The sequence below is a fragment of the Buteo buteo genome, chromosome 5 (genome assembly GCF_964188355.1).
Source record: "Buteo buteo chromosome 5, bButBut1.hap1.1, whole genome shotgun sequence".
NCBI classification, from domain to species: domain Eukaryota; kingdom Metazoa; phylum Chordata; class Aves; order Accipitriformes; family Accipitridae; genus Buteo; species Buteo buteo.
In genome coordinates this window covers 2500040-2517330 of record NC_134175.1, presented here as the reverse complement: position 1 = coordinate 2517330, position 17291 = coordinate 2500040, and the positions used below count along the sequence as shown (strand labels likewise).

The 17291-nt window shown below is 41.1% G+C and overlaps 1 protein-coding gene across 2 annotated transcripts in view; it reads left to right on the top strand.

The window, feature by feature from the left end:
• The window catches only part of SKI (SKI proto-oncogene), a 152756-nt gene extending 138747 nt beyond the window's left edge, over positions 1-14009 (top strand). For both annotated transcript variants that reach the window (XM_075027169.1, XM_075027170.1), the window contains 4 exons: positions 1236-1510; positions 2478-2779; positions 5408-5638; positions 9387-14009. In XM_075027169.1, coding sequence (XP_074883270.1) covers positions 1236-1510; positions 2478-2779; positions 5408-5638; positions 9387-9575 — 997 coding nt within the window. In that variant the 3' untranslated portion in view covers positions 9576-14009. The remainder of the gene's footprint in view (positions 1-1235; positions 1511-2477; positions 2780-5407; positions 5639-9386) is intronic.
• The last annotated feature ends 3282 nt before the right edge of the window (positions 14010-17291 follow it).

The following is a 17291-nucleotide window of genomic DNA, read 5'->3' as shown; positions in this document are numbered from 1 at the left end:
CTTGATGGCCAGTGGTCCTGAGGGGTTGTGGTAGAGCACACTGGGCGGGAGAGCCTGCGGAAGACTCCTCAGCTTGTAAGACCCATCAGAAAGCTGATGCTGTAGGCCAGATTCTGCTCTTGGATAGAAACATAATTAAACTGGTACAAGAATGAGTCACCACCCACAATAGGTGGGACTACTGGTGTCACAGTTAGAACCGAAAGTGTCAGGGCAATTATACATTCCTTTGCCAGACTGGAACTGTTCCGTCTGAAAAATCTTTGTGCCAGATTTCTGCCTAAGGGTAATGATTTCTTTGGAAAGTTTGACTAAAGTGGCCAGGTGTTATTAGGGAGCATTACGGAGAACATATTTTGCTGCCCTTATGAACAAGTTTCTTAGAAGCTGTGGGGATTGATTTAAAAATTAAAAAAAAAAAGGAAGGAAAAAAAAGCCTACTGGCATATATCCTTGCTTTTAAAGAGGCTTTTAAATTAGGTATGGAGAGAAGGGCTAAACTGGTGTAAGAGTATGCCCTTGGTATCCCTGTGAGAAATTCGGCCAATTTGTCTTGGGGGGGGGCGGGGGGGGAACCCACCTTCAACAGGTTCAGGAGAAATTTTAACATGTAACTGAAGATTCATCATGTAGTAGATGCTGAATGATGTTGCAAAGGCAGTCTTCGCTATGGTTTTTGTAAAATTCTATGTATTTGACGTTACAATATTACTGTCCTTTAACATAGGTTTGTTGGGGTTTTTTTCACTGTGATTTTCCATACATGCACTCAGATGCATGCTGTGTCCAAAAACTAAAGAAACACAAGAATATGCTCCTGTAGCCTTTCTTAAGGAAGTGCTGTCTCCAAGTTTATAAAACATTTGTGGACAGACAGAAGTAAAACCGTGCAGTTAGGTAAAACAATAATGCATAAAGATCATGAGGAAACATCATTATAATATTTAGACTCTGGGAGATCTCATCTCTTTGATGCTCTTAGAATATGTGGCACTTTGAATATCGTCCCTTCTGAACTGGGAGGAGATTAGCTGTATGAATCATCTCCATGTTTAAATGAGTGCAAAACACTAAGCAAATATATGGGCAGATTCTTAACTGGTGTAAATCAATGGAACTTCACTGTCATTCCAGTAAGTGCCTTGCAGTTTCAGTGTAACACATGGATTGGGAAGCATTTTAAAGCCAAGAATATGACTATTTTCTCCTTCCTTTTGCCTCCCCCTCTAAAACAGTTTTTACTCCTACAAAAGCTTTGAGAATGCTGTGGCCCCCAATGTGGCACTTGCACCTCCAGCCCAACAGAAAATTGTGAGCAACCCCCCCTGTGCCACAGTAGTATCACGGAGCAGTGAGCCGCTGAGCAGCACTGTCCAGCCGCGGAAAAGAAAACTTGCTGCAGAGAACACAGCTATCCCAGAAGCAGCAGCCACTGTTGCGGCCACTGTTACTGCCCCTGAAGAGGATAAGGAATCAGAAGCAGAAATTGAAGTGGAAACCAGGGAAGAATGTAAGTGACAGTTTTATCTGCCTTTATTTTGCTTTATTTGTGCCGGATTTTCCTCAGTAATCCACAGGAGTTAGCCGTTTAACTTCTGTTGTGTTTTAAATATAATTATGGAAGCCTAATACCTCAACAGGATGTAAAAATACCACCTTAAGTAATAATGAAAATGAAGAATGAAATGTAAGTTGGGGGGGGTGTTTTCCTGGGAGAGGAACGTGCATCGACGAAAAGAAGCATGTGAACAAACCCCAGGTGTCCACTAACCCAGCGTCTTTTATTAAAGCAGGTAAATGTTGTGCAGAGGACAAAATGTATGTGGTGTTCACATAAACACCGATGGTTTGCTATCTGATCAAGAGCCTTCTATAAAAGCCTTTGTGGGATACACACAAATAGCCCGTAAAAATTCCAGAGCGCGCACACGTGCAAGTGTGGAATTTTGTGTCAGACAAAGAACGTGGTCACACATTTTCAGTACTGCATCCATGGAGTTGAATACAGAAAGCAGAGATCAAGAGCCAGTACGTTCTTGAACAGTATTCCGGTATCGGGCCTCTCAGCAAGAGACGGAGGAAGACACTGGTATCACCTCATTAATGTCACTTAAATAATTCTGCTGCTGCCCTCAGTATGTTCGGTCCTTACTCAGTGTGTGCAGTTCGTGCAAAAAGAAGAAATTTTGCCCACTGAAAACAGCAGGATCATGTAGGCTTCCCTGAAGAAATCTGTTTCTTTACACCCCATGGAGCAAACACTGTTTGTGACATAAAGTAAGTTTGTGCCTTCAGTCAGTCAGGTTTGCGTTTTCATCACATTTCAAGTATCGAAGTATAAAACGAGTATTATCCCTCTCCCATTTTTTTCCATTGAATATTGAGTATCTCCTCTGTGCAAAAGGGCCTCAGCATATTTTGAGGTACAGTAGGTTTAGACAATTTTTTTATTAATTTTTGATGTTTCTATTTTTCAGTCACGTCCTCCTTATCCTCGCTCTCCTCCCCATCCTTTACTTCATCCAGCTCTGCAAAGGACATGAGCTCACCTGGGATGCAGGCCCCAGTCACAGTCAACAGTTCATACGAGGTTGCGCCACATTCTGACTCTCACAGCAGTGGGTTGGAAGCTGAGCTGGAGCACCTACGGCAGGCCCTGGACAGTGGTCTAGATACAAAAGAAGCCAAAGAAAAATTCCTCCATGAAGTTGTTAAAATGAGAGTGAAGCAGGAAGAGAAGCTAAATGCTGCCTTGCAAGCCAAACGCAGTCTACACCAGGTAATGCTGAAAGATAGCTTTTTAGGTAGTCTCGTGTTAAAAAGTATTGCCTCATTTTTCCCAAATAGCAACAGCCTTTACTGGGGTACTGTTTGTAAGTTCAGCCGGGATACCGAAGTGTACAGGAACCATTCCTACATTTTTAAGCTTGCCACCTGGTTTTGCCTTGGGGTATAAATCCATGGTTACCAAAATCAACATCTTTTCATTACTGAAAAAATCTTCTAGTCCAGCACAGTTTATTTTGTTTTCATTTCACTGAACTAGAAACATTTCTGTCCTTTTGGAGGCTTTATCTGTAGTTTTAAAAATTTGTGAATATCCTGCTGTTGCCCAGCTGAGGGAGGGTGTTCCTGGGACACAGAGACACTTGGCTGAAGCTCTGATGAAGAGCTGAACTACAGAGCTTTGTTAAGCATTCCATTAGCTGTGCTTCACTGAATGTTTTCTGCTTCATTCAGTGAAGAAGCTCCTTATTTCTGGAAATCCTTGATACATCGGTCATATCAAAGAAAGAGTGGTCAGACAAAAAAAGCTGCAGATACGTACTGGCCATGAGCAAATCACAGCGGCTGAACAGAATGGCGGGTGAACGTTTTGTTTTTTTTTTTCTTCATTTCAGCTGGGGCAAAAGTACTACATAGAAACGGAAGATAGAGCCAATGTAGATGATGAGCATGTCCTCTTCGAATATTGTATGTGGAGCTGTAACCAAGCTAGAAAAGTAATCCATTAATTAGATGCATCTGGGGTGCCAACTGTAAGATAAGGGCCTTGTTTCATCTAGCGGGGCAGACAGAAAAACAGTACCTGTACTGGTGGTCAAAAGCAGTATACAGTCTTGTTAGCTGGCACAGGGCATTTTGTTTCTTTGGGGAATGAAACAAAGGACAGTAGCTCACAGATGTGATTTGTGTCTAATACGGCTGCTGCGTTTAAAAAAAACAAAACCAAAAAATCCAATCCCCAAAACCACAGTAGTGGATTCAAGTATTCTACTATCAGGCAGGAGGAGGTGAAAGAGAGACGGTATTAAGTGTGTGGATATGATCGCGATTAGAATTTTAACAGAAGTTTCTGCAAGAGCTGCAGTATAGCAAGCCAGTTTCTGTGCTGCGCACCTCTCACGTGAAGATGGCTCGTTATGTACTAGCTGCAGCTCCAGGTCCCAGAGAGGGGAGGCCAAGAGCTGTCTTTTCAACTGAACTGCTCGTTGTCACCTTGAGCAAATCACTTCCATTCCCTTGTGTTTCAGTAAATACATGTTTTATTTTATGTATTTAGAAGTAAATATTTGTAAGTAATACATGTTTAAAGCTAACTTTTAAATATCTAAACTAAATACGCAGTGTGTAGTTAAAGCAGGAATTACACGAAGTAGTCGATGAAGCAGAATTGAGTGTTGAGGCATTAAATCAAGCAACATGTCAGAGCGAGAGGGACTAGGGTATCTGGCCATCATTTTCCGTTTGGGCAGCTGTGGGTTTCCAGTTCCACATACAGAGAAAGTACATGTGTGCACGCTTCCAAAGGCAAGGCTGGGCTAACAATGGCCTGGCTGGGAAGTGAGATTGTCAAAAGAGTGAATTTCCCATGACCCGACTGCAGTGTTACTTAACAGAAACACGTTGCTGTGAGGGTTTGACTGTGACAGAGAGGAAATGCTGCTTCTGGGGAAAAAAAAAAATTGAACTTTAGTTTCTAATTTAACCATTTAGGAGACAGACCTTTAGTGAGCCATGTTTTTGTGCTTATGATGAGCATGTCGTTCAACAACAGCTTTTTAACAGCTTAGGAGTTTCTTTCTTTGTACCATTCAGGTTCCTTATCATTACTGCTTCGGTTAATGGCTCTCTCTTGGATTTGAGATTTCAAGGTAGCGGCTTCTATTAAGAACCCGGACAGTGAGAGCGGCAGTTTCCAGAGCAAAGCATGTTTTCGATTTAGCTTAAGGTTTTAGCCTGGAGTTTTCCAGATGTTGTGACAGAGCAGGCCGTTGGCTGGTTGCCAAGAGACTGGGGGCTACACACCAGTTACCTGTAGCAAAACAAAAGCACCTAGGGTTGGAAAGAAGATACACACCTTGGTTTTTCTCACAGTTGCCTTAAGTGGATTTTCTGGGGGCTTGATAAAAGGGAACTGCTTATGCTGATTTCTTCAGCAAGTAGTAAACTTTCTTGTTCAGCTTCACTGTACACAAAGGGCATTCACAAATTGCTTTTATCACAACGTTGTGCATCTTCAGTGCCTTCAATTAAAGCACAGGCATTACAGTTGGTTTGTTTGAAACTTCGAGCTAGTGTAGAGCACGTTGCTAGTAGCTCTCTCCAACTGCAGTTCATCTTTATTCAGTCACAGATGGTCACAGCTATTTTGCTTGACAAAGCAAAATGTGGCTGTAGCGTATAGCTTTTTATTAGCCAAGAATTCAGGGTATCTTGAGTGTCGATTTAAAGGAGAAGTGCTTGTACAAAGTTCAGAATGAGGTTTAGACATGAGCCGCCTTGGTCATTACCAGCAGAAGGTGGGAATTTAGTTTGGATCGCTTCCTTTTTACAGTCCTGTTTCTTTGCACTAATTTTGTCTCTGCTCCTCAGTTCTCACAAGTTAACTGCTTTCGTATTCTAGGAGCTGGAGTTCCTACGAGTGGCTAAGAAAGAGAAACTGAGAGAAGCAACAGAGGCGAAGCGCAACTTAAGGAAAGAGATAGAACGTCTGAGAGCTGAGAATGAGAAGAAAATGAAGGAAGCCAATGAGTCTCGGATACGACTGAAGAGGGAACTGGAACAAGCCAGGCAGATCCGGGTGTGCGACAAAGGCTGTGAAGCAGGCAGGCTCCGGGCCAAGTACTCAGCCCAGGTAAGACCCGAACACTGAAAGCTATAATAGGAAGTAAGCTTACTCTTTCTGCAGTTTTCAGGGTTGATTCAAGTGTCTGTCTGTCTGTCCTCTAATGCCGGTGGCCTTGTTTTGTCTATTTTGATACAAGTCCAGCTCATATCTATAGACTGCCTCTGCCCCCGTCATGTCAACAGACAACCCTAGTCCTAATGCAAGGTGTTACCAACTTGCCTGCACTCCAACCACCTCTGTCAGTCCCACAGTTCTGCCTAGAACTTTGCACATTTGGCAGCTGAAAATCACCATTTACAGAGAAGTAAGACAAAGGCTAGACATTATTTCAGTTCTGCTAATACTCTGTTGGCACTGCCAGTGCACAGGGCTCCATTTCAGTACTGTAAATACTAGGCAGAGCCACTCTCTCTAATAGTATTTTCCTTGAAGAGATCAGCCTAGATTTATGGGAACTATTTAAGACAAGAGAAGAAACCAAGGCCCATCAATAAGCAAACTGCAGTGCTGGGAAGGAGTGATGTTTAGAGGAGTTGTGAAGCACAAGAGCAGCAAACGGGCAGGTCTAAGAAAAGACTTCCAGTTAGATCTCAGTGAAAGTTCTAGGAATGCAGGAACATGTTGTTACAAGCAACACGTATGCTTTAAGCTTTCCACCTAAAAATCCCTCCCCACCCTTTCTGCATCAGATTCTCTTGCAATAAAAGATTCTGAAGTTTATATAAACCATCCAAAGCCAAGCGAACCAAGAGCTCAGGCTGCACATCCTTAAGTCGCCTTGTTGTGTCTTGGTGTTGCAGGACATGTGGAATGCAAGGCCATCCACTGTTCCAAGCCCCCTGAAATGACCCAGCATAACAGGCTGAGCCGAGAGCAGAATGGCAGCCTCCTGGATTTCCGTGAGAAACAGCCCTGAAGAGGAATCCATTGCATGCCCTGCCTTCCCCTTCCTCCAATAAAACAATCCCAGTTCCCCAGTAATGCGTTTCCTATAAAAGGGCATGGTCCCACACCCACTGTTAACCCCCTCCACCCTGCCACGGAGAGGGGCTCCCAAACAGCCCCTCTCATTAGGGCTGACTCCTCTCCTTGCCACAGCTGCCTCCCCTGGAGTCTTGTTCCGACCTGCTCCCGCCTAAATATCCCGCTGCCAACCCACTGTCCCCACCGCTGCTTCCCAGGCTAAAAGCCTGGCTCAGAAACGCATGAGAAGGCAAGGGTGAGCAAGCGTTAGCAGCAGGAGGGCTCTGAAAAACGGGGCACGCTTGCCCAAGTCAAAACTCCTACAGCAGGGATATAGCGCTTACATGCAAACGCAATGTCGGTGTTGTACATTTGCGAGATTAAAAAGCTAAAGGGGCGTCTTCGTGTTCACTGTAGCAACTTTCCTGCCAGGCATGTTGTTAAGCACACGTGCTTCATGAACGTGGTGTTATGCCTAAAGCGTGAGCTGCCAATATTTGGTGTGGTCACTTTAAGGAGGGGGCTGGGGTGGGGGGAAGAAAAAGCACTAGCAATCAGAAACTCTTCTAACAACTCCAGGCTCTCAATAACGGGAAGGGGAGTGGTCCACTTGTACCACTATGAGACACGTCTAACCAGGAGACCAGAAGCAGGAAATGATGCGGGCTTCCTCTCTAGCATCACAGGATGTCTCACTGATAAGAGGTGTCCAGACTAAACATAACCAGATTGAGAGCTGCTGCGCTGGGCGTTACCGGCAGTTGACTTCCACTAGAGGAAAAAAAAAAAAAAAAACCAACAAAAAAAACCCAAGGCAAGAGCAAGCACAGATAAAAAAGTAGATGCCATACGTACCAAATAGAGCTTTGCAAATCTGCAGGTGTGTCCTCCCTTGCTTTGTGATATGCATGACGGTTTTTGACAATGTGGATTTTCAGTCTCCTAACATGTTCCCTCCCTGGGAGGGAATAAATGAGGTTTCCTAATATGGCAGGCGAAAATCCCCTCAAAAAGAACTCAAGTCGCTGAATATTCTGCTGCTTTGTCTTTTCTAATAGAAGCCACTAATGGCACAGTCGCAGTATCAACTGCAACGTCCTGCTGTATGTATTTAGGCTGCCGTTACAGCACCAGAGCGCAGTGCCGTGGCGTGAGGACGCTCATTAAGCCCCAAATGCACGAAAGCTGTTTTAGTGCTGTGCCTGGGCAAGATGTCACCTGGCAACTAATGTCGCAGGGTGTGGAATAGTTGCTTCGTTTAGCAACTACCACAACAATTTCTGCATGGCATGCACTTAATAGAGAACCACCTTAAGTAACTTCGAAGTCTGAGTTTTACAAGATGTCAGGATGACTTCAGTTCTTAAGTAAGTCATGTAAGAAATTTGAAAGTAAATCTTTATACATCCCTTTTATGTTTAATTTGGAGCGCACACAGGAAGTTTGTCACTTAGGTTGTGTTCATCCCTTATTATTTTTGAGGAAACCACAATTCTCTAGACAGGCTTAGTCGGAGAGAAAGAGCATTAGACAAGCGTGAGAGGAAATACAACACATTCAGGGGTGTAAATGTCTTTGTGCGAGCTTAAAGTATTAGCTGCTTAATACCTATTGAATATCAGGGCGGTTTAGGCCTTTCTTTTTTCCTGCCTTGATACCAAGATCCAAATATGGATGGGGTGGCAGGTTAGCCTTCATTTTAGGCCAAAACATACAAGTTTTCCTTTCCTTTGTTAAATGGCACTCTTTCTTTGATAACTGCTAATCTTACCTGTTTGTGGCCTAAAATTGCATATTTCAAACGGGTGCAGTTTTTCTCATGTTTCCACCCTTGAATAGTGGGGCTTTTCTCTGCCTTTGTTATCAGTAAGTACAAAATAGGAAGATGGACTACTGAGGCCTGTGGGGAGGCTGAGGCCACCTGTGTGTCTTGCTGTAAGTCGGAGAAAGACTGTTAGATCTCAGCAAGTGAGCTCTTCTAAGGCTATTTGGAGCATGTATTTCTGTAAGTCCATTTCTGTGCAAAGTTACTACATATTAGGACCTATTCCTGCCAGCTTCTTTCTTAGGAGTTGAAATGGTGCTAATTTTCACTGTTGCTTGGAGAGTTTCTGCTCGTTCAGAGGACTCGCTGTGTCCCAACTTTCTCTCATCCATATCCACAATCCCCTTGCCCTCTACACCCTACCTCCACATTCTCCTTGCCTGTCTTGCCTCCTTACAGTTCCTTACGTTCAGTACGAAGGCTGCAATGGCTCTTGTACCAGAGGATGCTGCAGTTGCGCGTTGGACATTAATCTATAGCTGAGACGTGGGCCTTTTACAAAGGCAGCTGAGTTGGTTTGTTTCTTGTCACTCATGTGAATAACTGCTGTAAAAGATCTGAAAGTAAATTGCCTGCACAAACTTTGCTGAATTGCTGTCTGCCTAGAGAAATAACAGGAATGGGTTAAGAAGTACAGTGCCCAGCATTCTGTTATACAAAGGCACTCTTAACTATTCTGTTTTTCACCCACCTTTCTTATTAAGCCACCAGAAATATTTAAGAATGCCCAAGCTAAACAGTTCATGCACTGCATTTGCATAATTGTACAGTAGTGTATGGAAAAAGTAGGAAAAGGGGAATTTCTTCCTCACCTCACCTTCGATCATCTTATCTCTGGAAGTATGTGGTTGTATTACTCTTCTCACTTTGTGCTAAGACATTAGTCTGTGTTAAAGTCTACAAAAATCACAATGGAACTGAAATATTAAAATAGTTTATTATGTCTCTTAATTTGCTTTTCCCTAGATTGAGGACCTACAGGTTAAGCTTCAGCATGCAGAGGCTGACAGGGAGCAGCTCCGAGCTGACCTGATGCATGAAAGGGAGGCTCGGGAACACTTGGAGAAAGTAGTCAAGGAACTTCAGGAACAACTGTGGCCTAAATCAAGCAGTCAACCCAGCAGTGAAAATACAACGAGCAACATGGAGAACTAAACAACCACCACATCATCTAATACACCTACAGAATGACATATATGCACAGTAAGGGAGGATGTGTGGGGTACGTGTGTAAGTGCATGTGTGAGTAGTTGTGTCTTGGCACACAGATCCGTGAATATGGATTCTTACTAGGTGGAAGGCCAATGTTACTCTTTATAACAGAAGCACTGAATTACGCCTCTTATTTTTTTCCAACCCATATAGCACAACATCTTACTGTGCCTATAAAACACAAAGTGTTTATAAACAAAATACTTTTAAGTCCACAGCAAATTTTCTACTGGCAAACTCCAAGCAAGCAGCATCGTCCAACTAAAATCAGAGTAAAAGGCAAGCATGGCAGTGTTTTTATGTTGCCCTTCTGCCTGTTGGAACATTTTGGAATTTAAAAACAAACTTTTCTTATAAGCTATTTAAAATAATTCATTACACAGACTTGGTATTAAAAAATTAACAAGATTTTTATAATGAACCTGTAAAAGCAAAACAAAAAAAACCTTCAATGCACAATTTTTAATGACTTGTTACAGGCTTTGGGATTCTTAACGTAGAAGCCCTCTGGTGATGATGCCATTTCATTAGCAGTTTTCCAGCCATCTAGGAAGCCGTCACAGTTTTAATCCCGTCACGTGGTTGTATGAGAATTTCAGAGTGCTTTTCAAAGTTGATTTTTTTCTGTAGAAAGAATTATCTTCATTTCCTGTCCTGAACACAAGAAGAAAGGAAGATGCAGGATTGTCGAGGGAGGGGGGTGGGGGGGATGACGAGAAGATGTACGCTTTAGAATTCCAAACCCAGCCTTACAGACTTCGGTGTTTGCAAATCATGCCATCTTTTCTAAAGACATTTTCATTAACTGATGTGTTCAAAAGACTCACTTCATCCAAGAGCACTTCAGCTTTAGGAAAAGAAAGAAGGAAATAAAGGAAGGAAATGGATGATCGGTTGAGAAATAAAGCAGAAGACACATGCGTTTTGAAGTCATTCTGAAATCTTTACTTCAGCTTTCAGTTTTCTGGAAAACTCATCTTTGTTGCACCATCTTACCATAAATTCAGTATTTACCTGCTTTTATTATGAACCGTCAGTCAGGATTTCTGTGCCCAAGGAGAGTGCAACATCGCATTATCAGATACTACAGAAAAGAAAAACATTTTTGCTGCTGTGAATAAGCCTACATCTTTTTATTAAAAAAAAAAAAAAAAAAAACCAACAACTTTTTTGTTTTTAAAAAGAGCAATTACTTTAATTTTGGGATCCAAGCCGCAGCCCCGGAATAAAAATGCAGCACGCCATCACTTTTGTCTTATTGGTGGTGGTGGTGGTGGTGGTTTTTTAATTATTTTTTTTTTAAACTGCACTTTGTCACAATCTTACTCTGCATTTTATTCCACGTTTCTAAAGTTTACAAGTCGAGCATTCTAGATTCTACCCTGCCTAACAGATGTGAAAATCATCAACCCCATTTTCCACCATGTGACACCTTGCCTCATCATTTACATGTACGCAGTGAGGATTCAGCAGGTATCGAATGCTGCTAAATACGAATTCACCAGACCAGTGCGCTGCTGGTTGAGTTTTAAACCTGTTTTGCGTGACTTTGTATCTAACAGCAGCTGGGAAGCAGTCGAGATGCTCCCGGAAGTGCTTAAAGAGAGCTGGTGCTTTACTGAACAAGAGAAAAGTTATTTTCGCCCGTAAACACTCACCTCTTACACACTCAAGCGTATCGGCATAAAGTGAAAATTTGATCTGGGGCTGCAGATGTGCCTTCCAGCTCATTTTTCCTCTCAGCATCTTATACAGGCAATGCTGACACTTTTTTTACCTTAAAGAATGAAAACGGGAGAAAAAAGAAAAAAAAAAAGAAAAAAACCCTATGCATCATCATACACAGAAGTTATTCTAAAACGAAGAAACATATTTCCAGTAATCTTTATTTGCTTTTGGACATTAATGCAAACTATTTAATCTTAAAAATTATTTCCCAGTAGACAGAAAGCGGCTTCCAATCCTAAAATTATAGTATTTACTTACATTAGAGAGATTTTTTTATTTTTTTTTTAAACAAGAGCTGTTTGCTTGAAACCATTATGATAACCATTATAATAACTGTGAGCATTAACAAAGAAGTTCATATATATGTTTTAGGTACAAAAAGAAGAAATATGAAAGGAGTACAATTACTGGGACAATGTAAAACTGTTGGGAGCAAGAAAGAGTTATACCAAGTAAATTACGTGAAACTGTCCGTTTATACAGGGGTTTGCCCTTGTGTGTTTGGGATGCTGGAGACTGAGTCTAGATGCAGATCTCCTCTTCTAAAGTGCAATGCAAAAGGAATTTTGATTATGCTTAAGCAGGTTTTTTTAATGTGGGGTTTTTTTTTCTTCTTTGTATGTTTTTTTCTGCGATTATTAAATCATATGCATGGAATTAAAATCTCTGCCATACGTATATTCATTAATGGGCATTATTACTGTCTTATGTAAAGGGTTTATTTTGTTATGCAGTATGCATAAAAATGTTCTCAGCCTTATGATTTCCAGATCTGTATTATTCACTTATTTCTTCAAGGGAAACTAAATAATTTTAGCTTTAGTTGATCATTGTGCATTTCAAAAGCCTCATATGCTATGCTTTACTGCCATGTTAAGAAATTACACATAGAACAAATGTATTCCCACCCCCACTGCCAGCTTCTTTGAAGCCTTACGTCTTAAGTTTTGTTTGTTTGGGTTTTTTCCCCTGAGCTTTGATTGCGTCTCACCTCTTATGACTCAACACAAAATGGCAACATGTCCTTCTCCGTGTTTTTCATAGGAAAAGCAGCCCACTTACCTGCAGCACCCGACATAGTTTTTCTTTCTTGTGCATCTAGGGGAGCATGCTGATTCACTGGCACAATTTCTGCTGTGCATATGATGCTTTTATCCTCCAAAATTAATGAAATCTGCATTTTTTCAAAGGAAAAAAACAGCACAGTAAATAGGCTCATCAACAGTAAATAGTCTCGTCAAACAAGCAGCATCACCTGTGCTTCACATCCAACAGGGATAAGATTTGCGAGAAAGAAGTTCCCAAAATAAATTCACAACTATTGTTACAAACGCATGCATGATGGTAATTCGATGAAGTGTAATATATGACAAATGAACTTCACATTGTTTGAGGTTAAGACTCAACAGTATTTGATCCTTGGGAGTGAAAACTTCCTAGTAAAAACACTTCTATAACTTACGATTTAAAATCAGTAAGATGAAATAAGGTGCAAGACAACTGAGAACAAACGTTCTACACCAGCAGTTAATCAGTAGGACAGGTTTACAGCATAGGAGTCTATCTTAAATAATTTTGTCTTTCCTAAATACATTTTAAACAACAAAGTCTTTATTTCTGCAGAATATATAATTTAATTCAGAATTCCTGTGCATGTAATTTATTTTTAAAATGTCAGAAGATGGCCACAGAGACACTAATCCTAGAAAAGGGCTGTCAAAACAGTGGGAGTCTTCAGAGGAAAAAAAAATTTGTGAAGGTGCTTAAGGTGAGGGAGTTCTGTGTGTAATTTCTCTGTCTGCAACACTTCAGGAAAACAACTGTTAGCCCGTTCAGATGGAACTGCTTTCCTTTTGACTTACTGTGGAGTCCCTGCTGCATTCCATTTGCACTCCAGCCTGTGAGTGTAGGAATTGTAAAGTCACATCTTCTCATTTCATCTGCTCTTTAGTTTCCTTTAAGAAGTTAAAAGGGAGAAGAGGTGTTTCATACAGGCTGTTGACTCTCCCTGTACTTAAAAATATATTACTTAATACTTGTATATTCAGTTTAATTACTCATTGTTTCTATTACTGAAAGAAGACTTAACGAAGGGAAAAAAAAACAACAGCAATAACATTCATATCTATGGAGCAGCTAACTAGTATACATAATATTCTGCTTTTCAAACAGAACTAGCCAATGTAAAAAAAAAAGTTAAAAGTAAATTCAACATGTAAATACTTTTTTTCATTTTACACTGTTGTATTATAAGTGTATATGGTGTTTACTTTTTCAAAACTCTTTCTTACCTGGTAGTTGTCTTGTTTTATGAGTTGTGTTTTTAACTAAGAAGAACCTTTGCTGTCTGTTAGGAAAAACAAAACAAAATCTTTTTGCAAGTTTTAAATGTGGGTTAACCTTTCTCCATCATTTGCATTTTATTTGTCCTTATTTTCACTGTAAAGTATTTTATTACCAAAAGATTGATTTTCTTTCCATTCTGCCCTCTCATCAGTCCATGTGTTTTTGAGAGAAGTTTTTTGTTGGTTTGGTTGTTGTTTTGGTTTTTGTTTTTTTTTTTTTTTTTTATCAAAAGAACTCACAGAAATGACATTTTTTCAATTGAAGAAAAATAAATCTTTACATTTATAATAGCCAATAGCATTTCAGCACATTTTTGTTATCCTGGTCTCTCCTATGCTGCTGCTAATGACAATATTATGACTTACTCTACTATTCTAGAACTATTTTTATGTAAGTAATGTATGCTTTCTTGTTTATAAATGCCTGATTTAAAAAAAAAATAAGAAAAAAGCTTGGCATATTTATCTATTTCGCTGTGTACCTTGATAGTCCTTTTCCACCCCCTTTTCCACATCCCCTCCCCTTGAAGCAGATAATATTGTAAAATAAAGGACTTTATGAGATTATGTATGAAAATAGCTATGCTTATATACCACAGTGACTGAATGTACAGTGTATAGACGCATTACCTAAAATAAAATTGTTTGTCCAGAAAAAAATAAATAGCTATGGTATGGTTTTTGAGTTTTCTGTGCTTGCAGCTGTGGCCTGCTCAGGACCAGCAAACTTCAGAGACTGTACAGTTACCTGAAAAAGTGCTAGGTACCTCTGTTGGAAAACTCCAGACGTCTTAATTTTAAGTTAAACACCACAAACATACAGAAACTCTGCCGCACATGTGCACACACATAACCGCTGGATCCTGTCACTTGCCTTATATTCATTTCCCAGGTCACGCATGTATATGTATCTAAAGCACCAACAGAGGTTAACAGCAAGAATAGTAAAAACCACTGCCTTACTTCGGTGCTGGGAAGGAAATCCGCACCACAAAGATGCTCCTGGGCAAGAGCCCTGTTAATTGAACATGAGGCTGCGGCCTGGTGGAATTGGGACACTCTCGAACCACCCCAAGAAAAGGCTGAAGACGGGGGACGCTGCGCAGCCTGCTGCGGGCTGGCGCTGACGGGCGAGTGGAGCGAGCGGGGCCGCTGGCTTACACGGACACACACGCAGACGCAAACTGTGAGGGTAGCGTCCGTCCGATGTCTCCACCTGACGTGTGCCACCTCAGAAGTCTGATGACAGAAAAACTCATTATTACATGCTAATACTACCACATGTATATTTACTGCATGCATATCCAAGTCAGGTCTAACCCGTTTCAGCTTGCAAGCCAGTTTCCAGTTTTGAGATCGTCTACCGTATCCACGTATTCATCCTCTAACAGAGTTGCGCGCACCCCCCCCTGCTAATAACAAACCCCATTTTGTCTATAGGTGGAAGTAGCATTAAATTCTCTTGGAGGGAAGCTCAGATTTCCCGCCCTGTTTTTTTCTTTTCTGGCACACCAAAACCAACAAGTCTGCCTTATCGCCCTCAGTGTGCTGAGGCACATTAACAACCTGAGGCTGAGAGTCAGAATAGCACATTGTTTCCCAGACAGCCCAGTAAAAAGCCTCTCTAAGGCATCGTTTAAAGAGACAATCATTTTCGGGTCTGCACATGACAATATTGTAAGGAGAATGGCATTTAATTGGAAACGATGCATGCCACTTTGTGGGGAAATTCTAACAATGAAGTGAAGTTTCTTTTGAATAGTGAGAATTGTAAGCATATAAAAGTTTGTACCAGGTCAAAGAAGAAGAAATACAAGAGGGGAAAAATGCAAAAAGCAGAAGATGGAAACATATGTTAAAGTAATTCTCTCATGGTTTTCTGAGAAATGGCTGCAGAATTTCCACAGCTCTGGTACATTTCTTAACATGCCCTTGTAAAACAGCGGAAAAGCCAGAGAATGATTGAACAGCTTAAAAAAAAAAATATCTCTACTTCATATTTCTGACTCACCGCAACCTTGCTTTCTAAGGGACTGATTTATTTCCTGTTTCTACCACCTGGATATTTACAGTGGGCAAAACCAGGCTGAGCTGCTGAGTCTCTGTAGAAGTTGAAATTTGGTTAATGTTCCTGGCCTGTCGCACTGGTACAAAGCTATAGCCGTATTCCTCCAACATACCCCAGAATATCACTTGTCTATTGGCTTTTTCTTCTCCCCCCCTGCCCGCTTGTCAACAAAACAAGTGGAGACACAAAAAGCTGTAAGCGTTGCTTTGGGAACTTCGCTCAAAATGATGCTGGAACTACAGGCTTGAAGTCTAAAGCCTTCTGTTTCGTGATGAGCTCTTGGACTGACATCAGTATACGCTGCATTCCGTACGGAGAGCGCAGAGCAATGCCCCTCTCGCTCTTAGTTTTGCTAGAACTGCCTGTGATGGTGTTCGATTATTGTACATTACGAGTGAGTTTTCTTCAACACGGACAACCTGCAGTAAAGCACCTAGTTCTAGTCACTGTTAGGCCTACATCACAAATCAGCTTAAATTCAAAATGCTTACCACAGAAAAGCCAGACCCCTTCTCCATTCTTTCTTTCTTTCTTCAGCTGTTGTATTAAAACCCTACAGCCCAAAAGAAAACTGTTCAAACAGAGACTCTGATTCTGTTTGTTCCGCTGTAAGCTGCCTGGTCTTATGCTAAAGAGTCTCTTTAGCTAAAATCTCATTTTGTAGCATAATTACAGCCCATGAGTTTCTGGCACCTGTATTGCTTTCTTCACTGCTCTACTCTAATTCCTTCTGCCGACAGGTAGCATAGAACTGCCCGTGAAAGCAGAGTTTATTACCAACAACACTTCTTACCTATCTGTGACTCCAGTGGACACTTAGGAGTATTGGGAATCAAACGCATCATTTCATTCTCCCACTCCCAACAGGGAGAAAATCAATCAATCAGTCAATAAATAAATCTGTGCATTTGCTGGAAATGAAGAGACATGTACAAGCCACAACAGCCCAGGAAGTGTTGTAGAGACTGATTTGGTTTTAGAGCAAAGGGTTCCTATAATAGCTTGATAACAAAAACTTACCTTGGAAAAAAACTTAGAAGACAGTAATAAGATAATGACAAAGTGTTATCAGTTAACTTCATACAGGTTGTATATCATGTCTTCTGACACAATTAATTTGAATGTACACAAAGAAATCTGTCTGAAGGACCACAGGTGAATTGACCCATTAATATTTCCGAAAATTGAGAACCAACGCAGATGCAATTCCTGGAGGTCGTAAGTGAACGGAGATTAAGGCTGGAATCTGCAAATACTAACCAAAGTATCCAAGTAAGTGCATAGAAGCTGTCCGGCTTTTTCAACTTAAGCTTGTGTGTTTGGCATGTCTAAAGCCTTAAAGAACATGATGCAACTGCGTTAGTAATTCCTGCCCCCAAATGACTAGCAGCAAAATGGTGTTTTCAGCCATTTTTGGTACCAAGTGGAATCAATATGGTTTTAAGTCTAAACACAGGTCCATATCCTTCACTTGTAAAAAGATCTTGTGCCCCCATATACAATTCACATACATGTCCT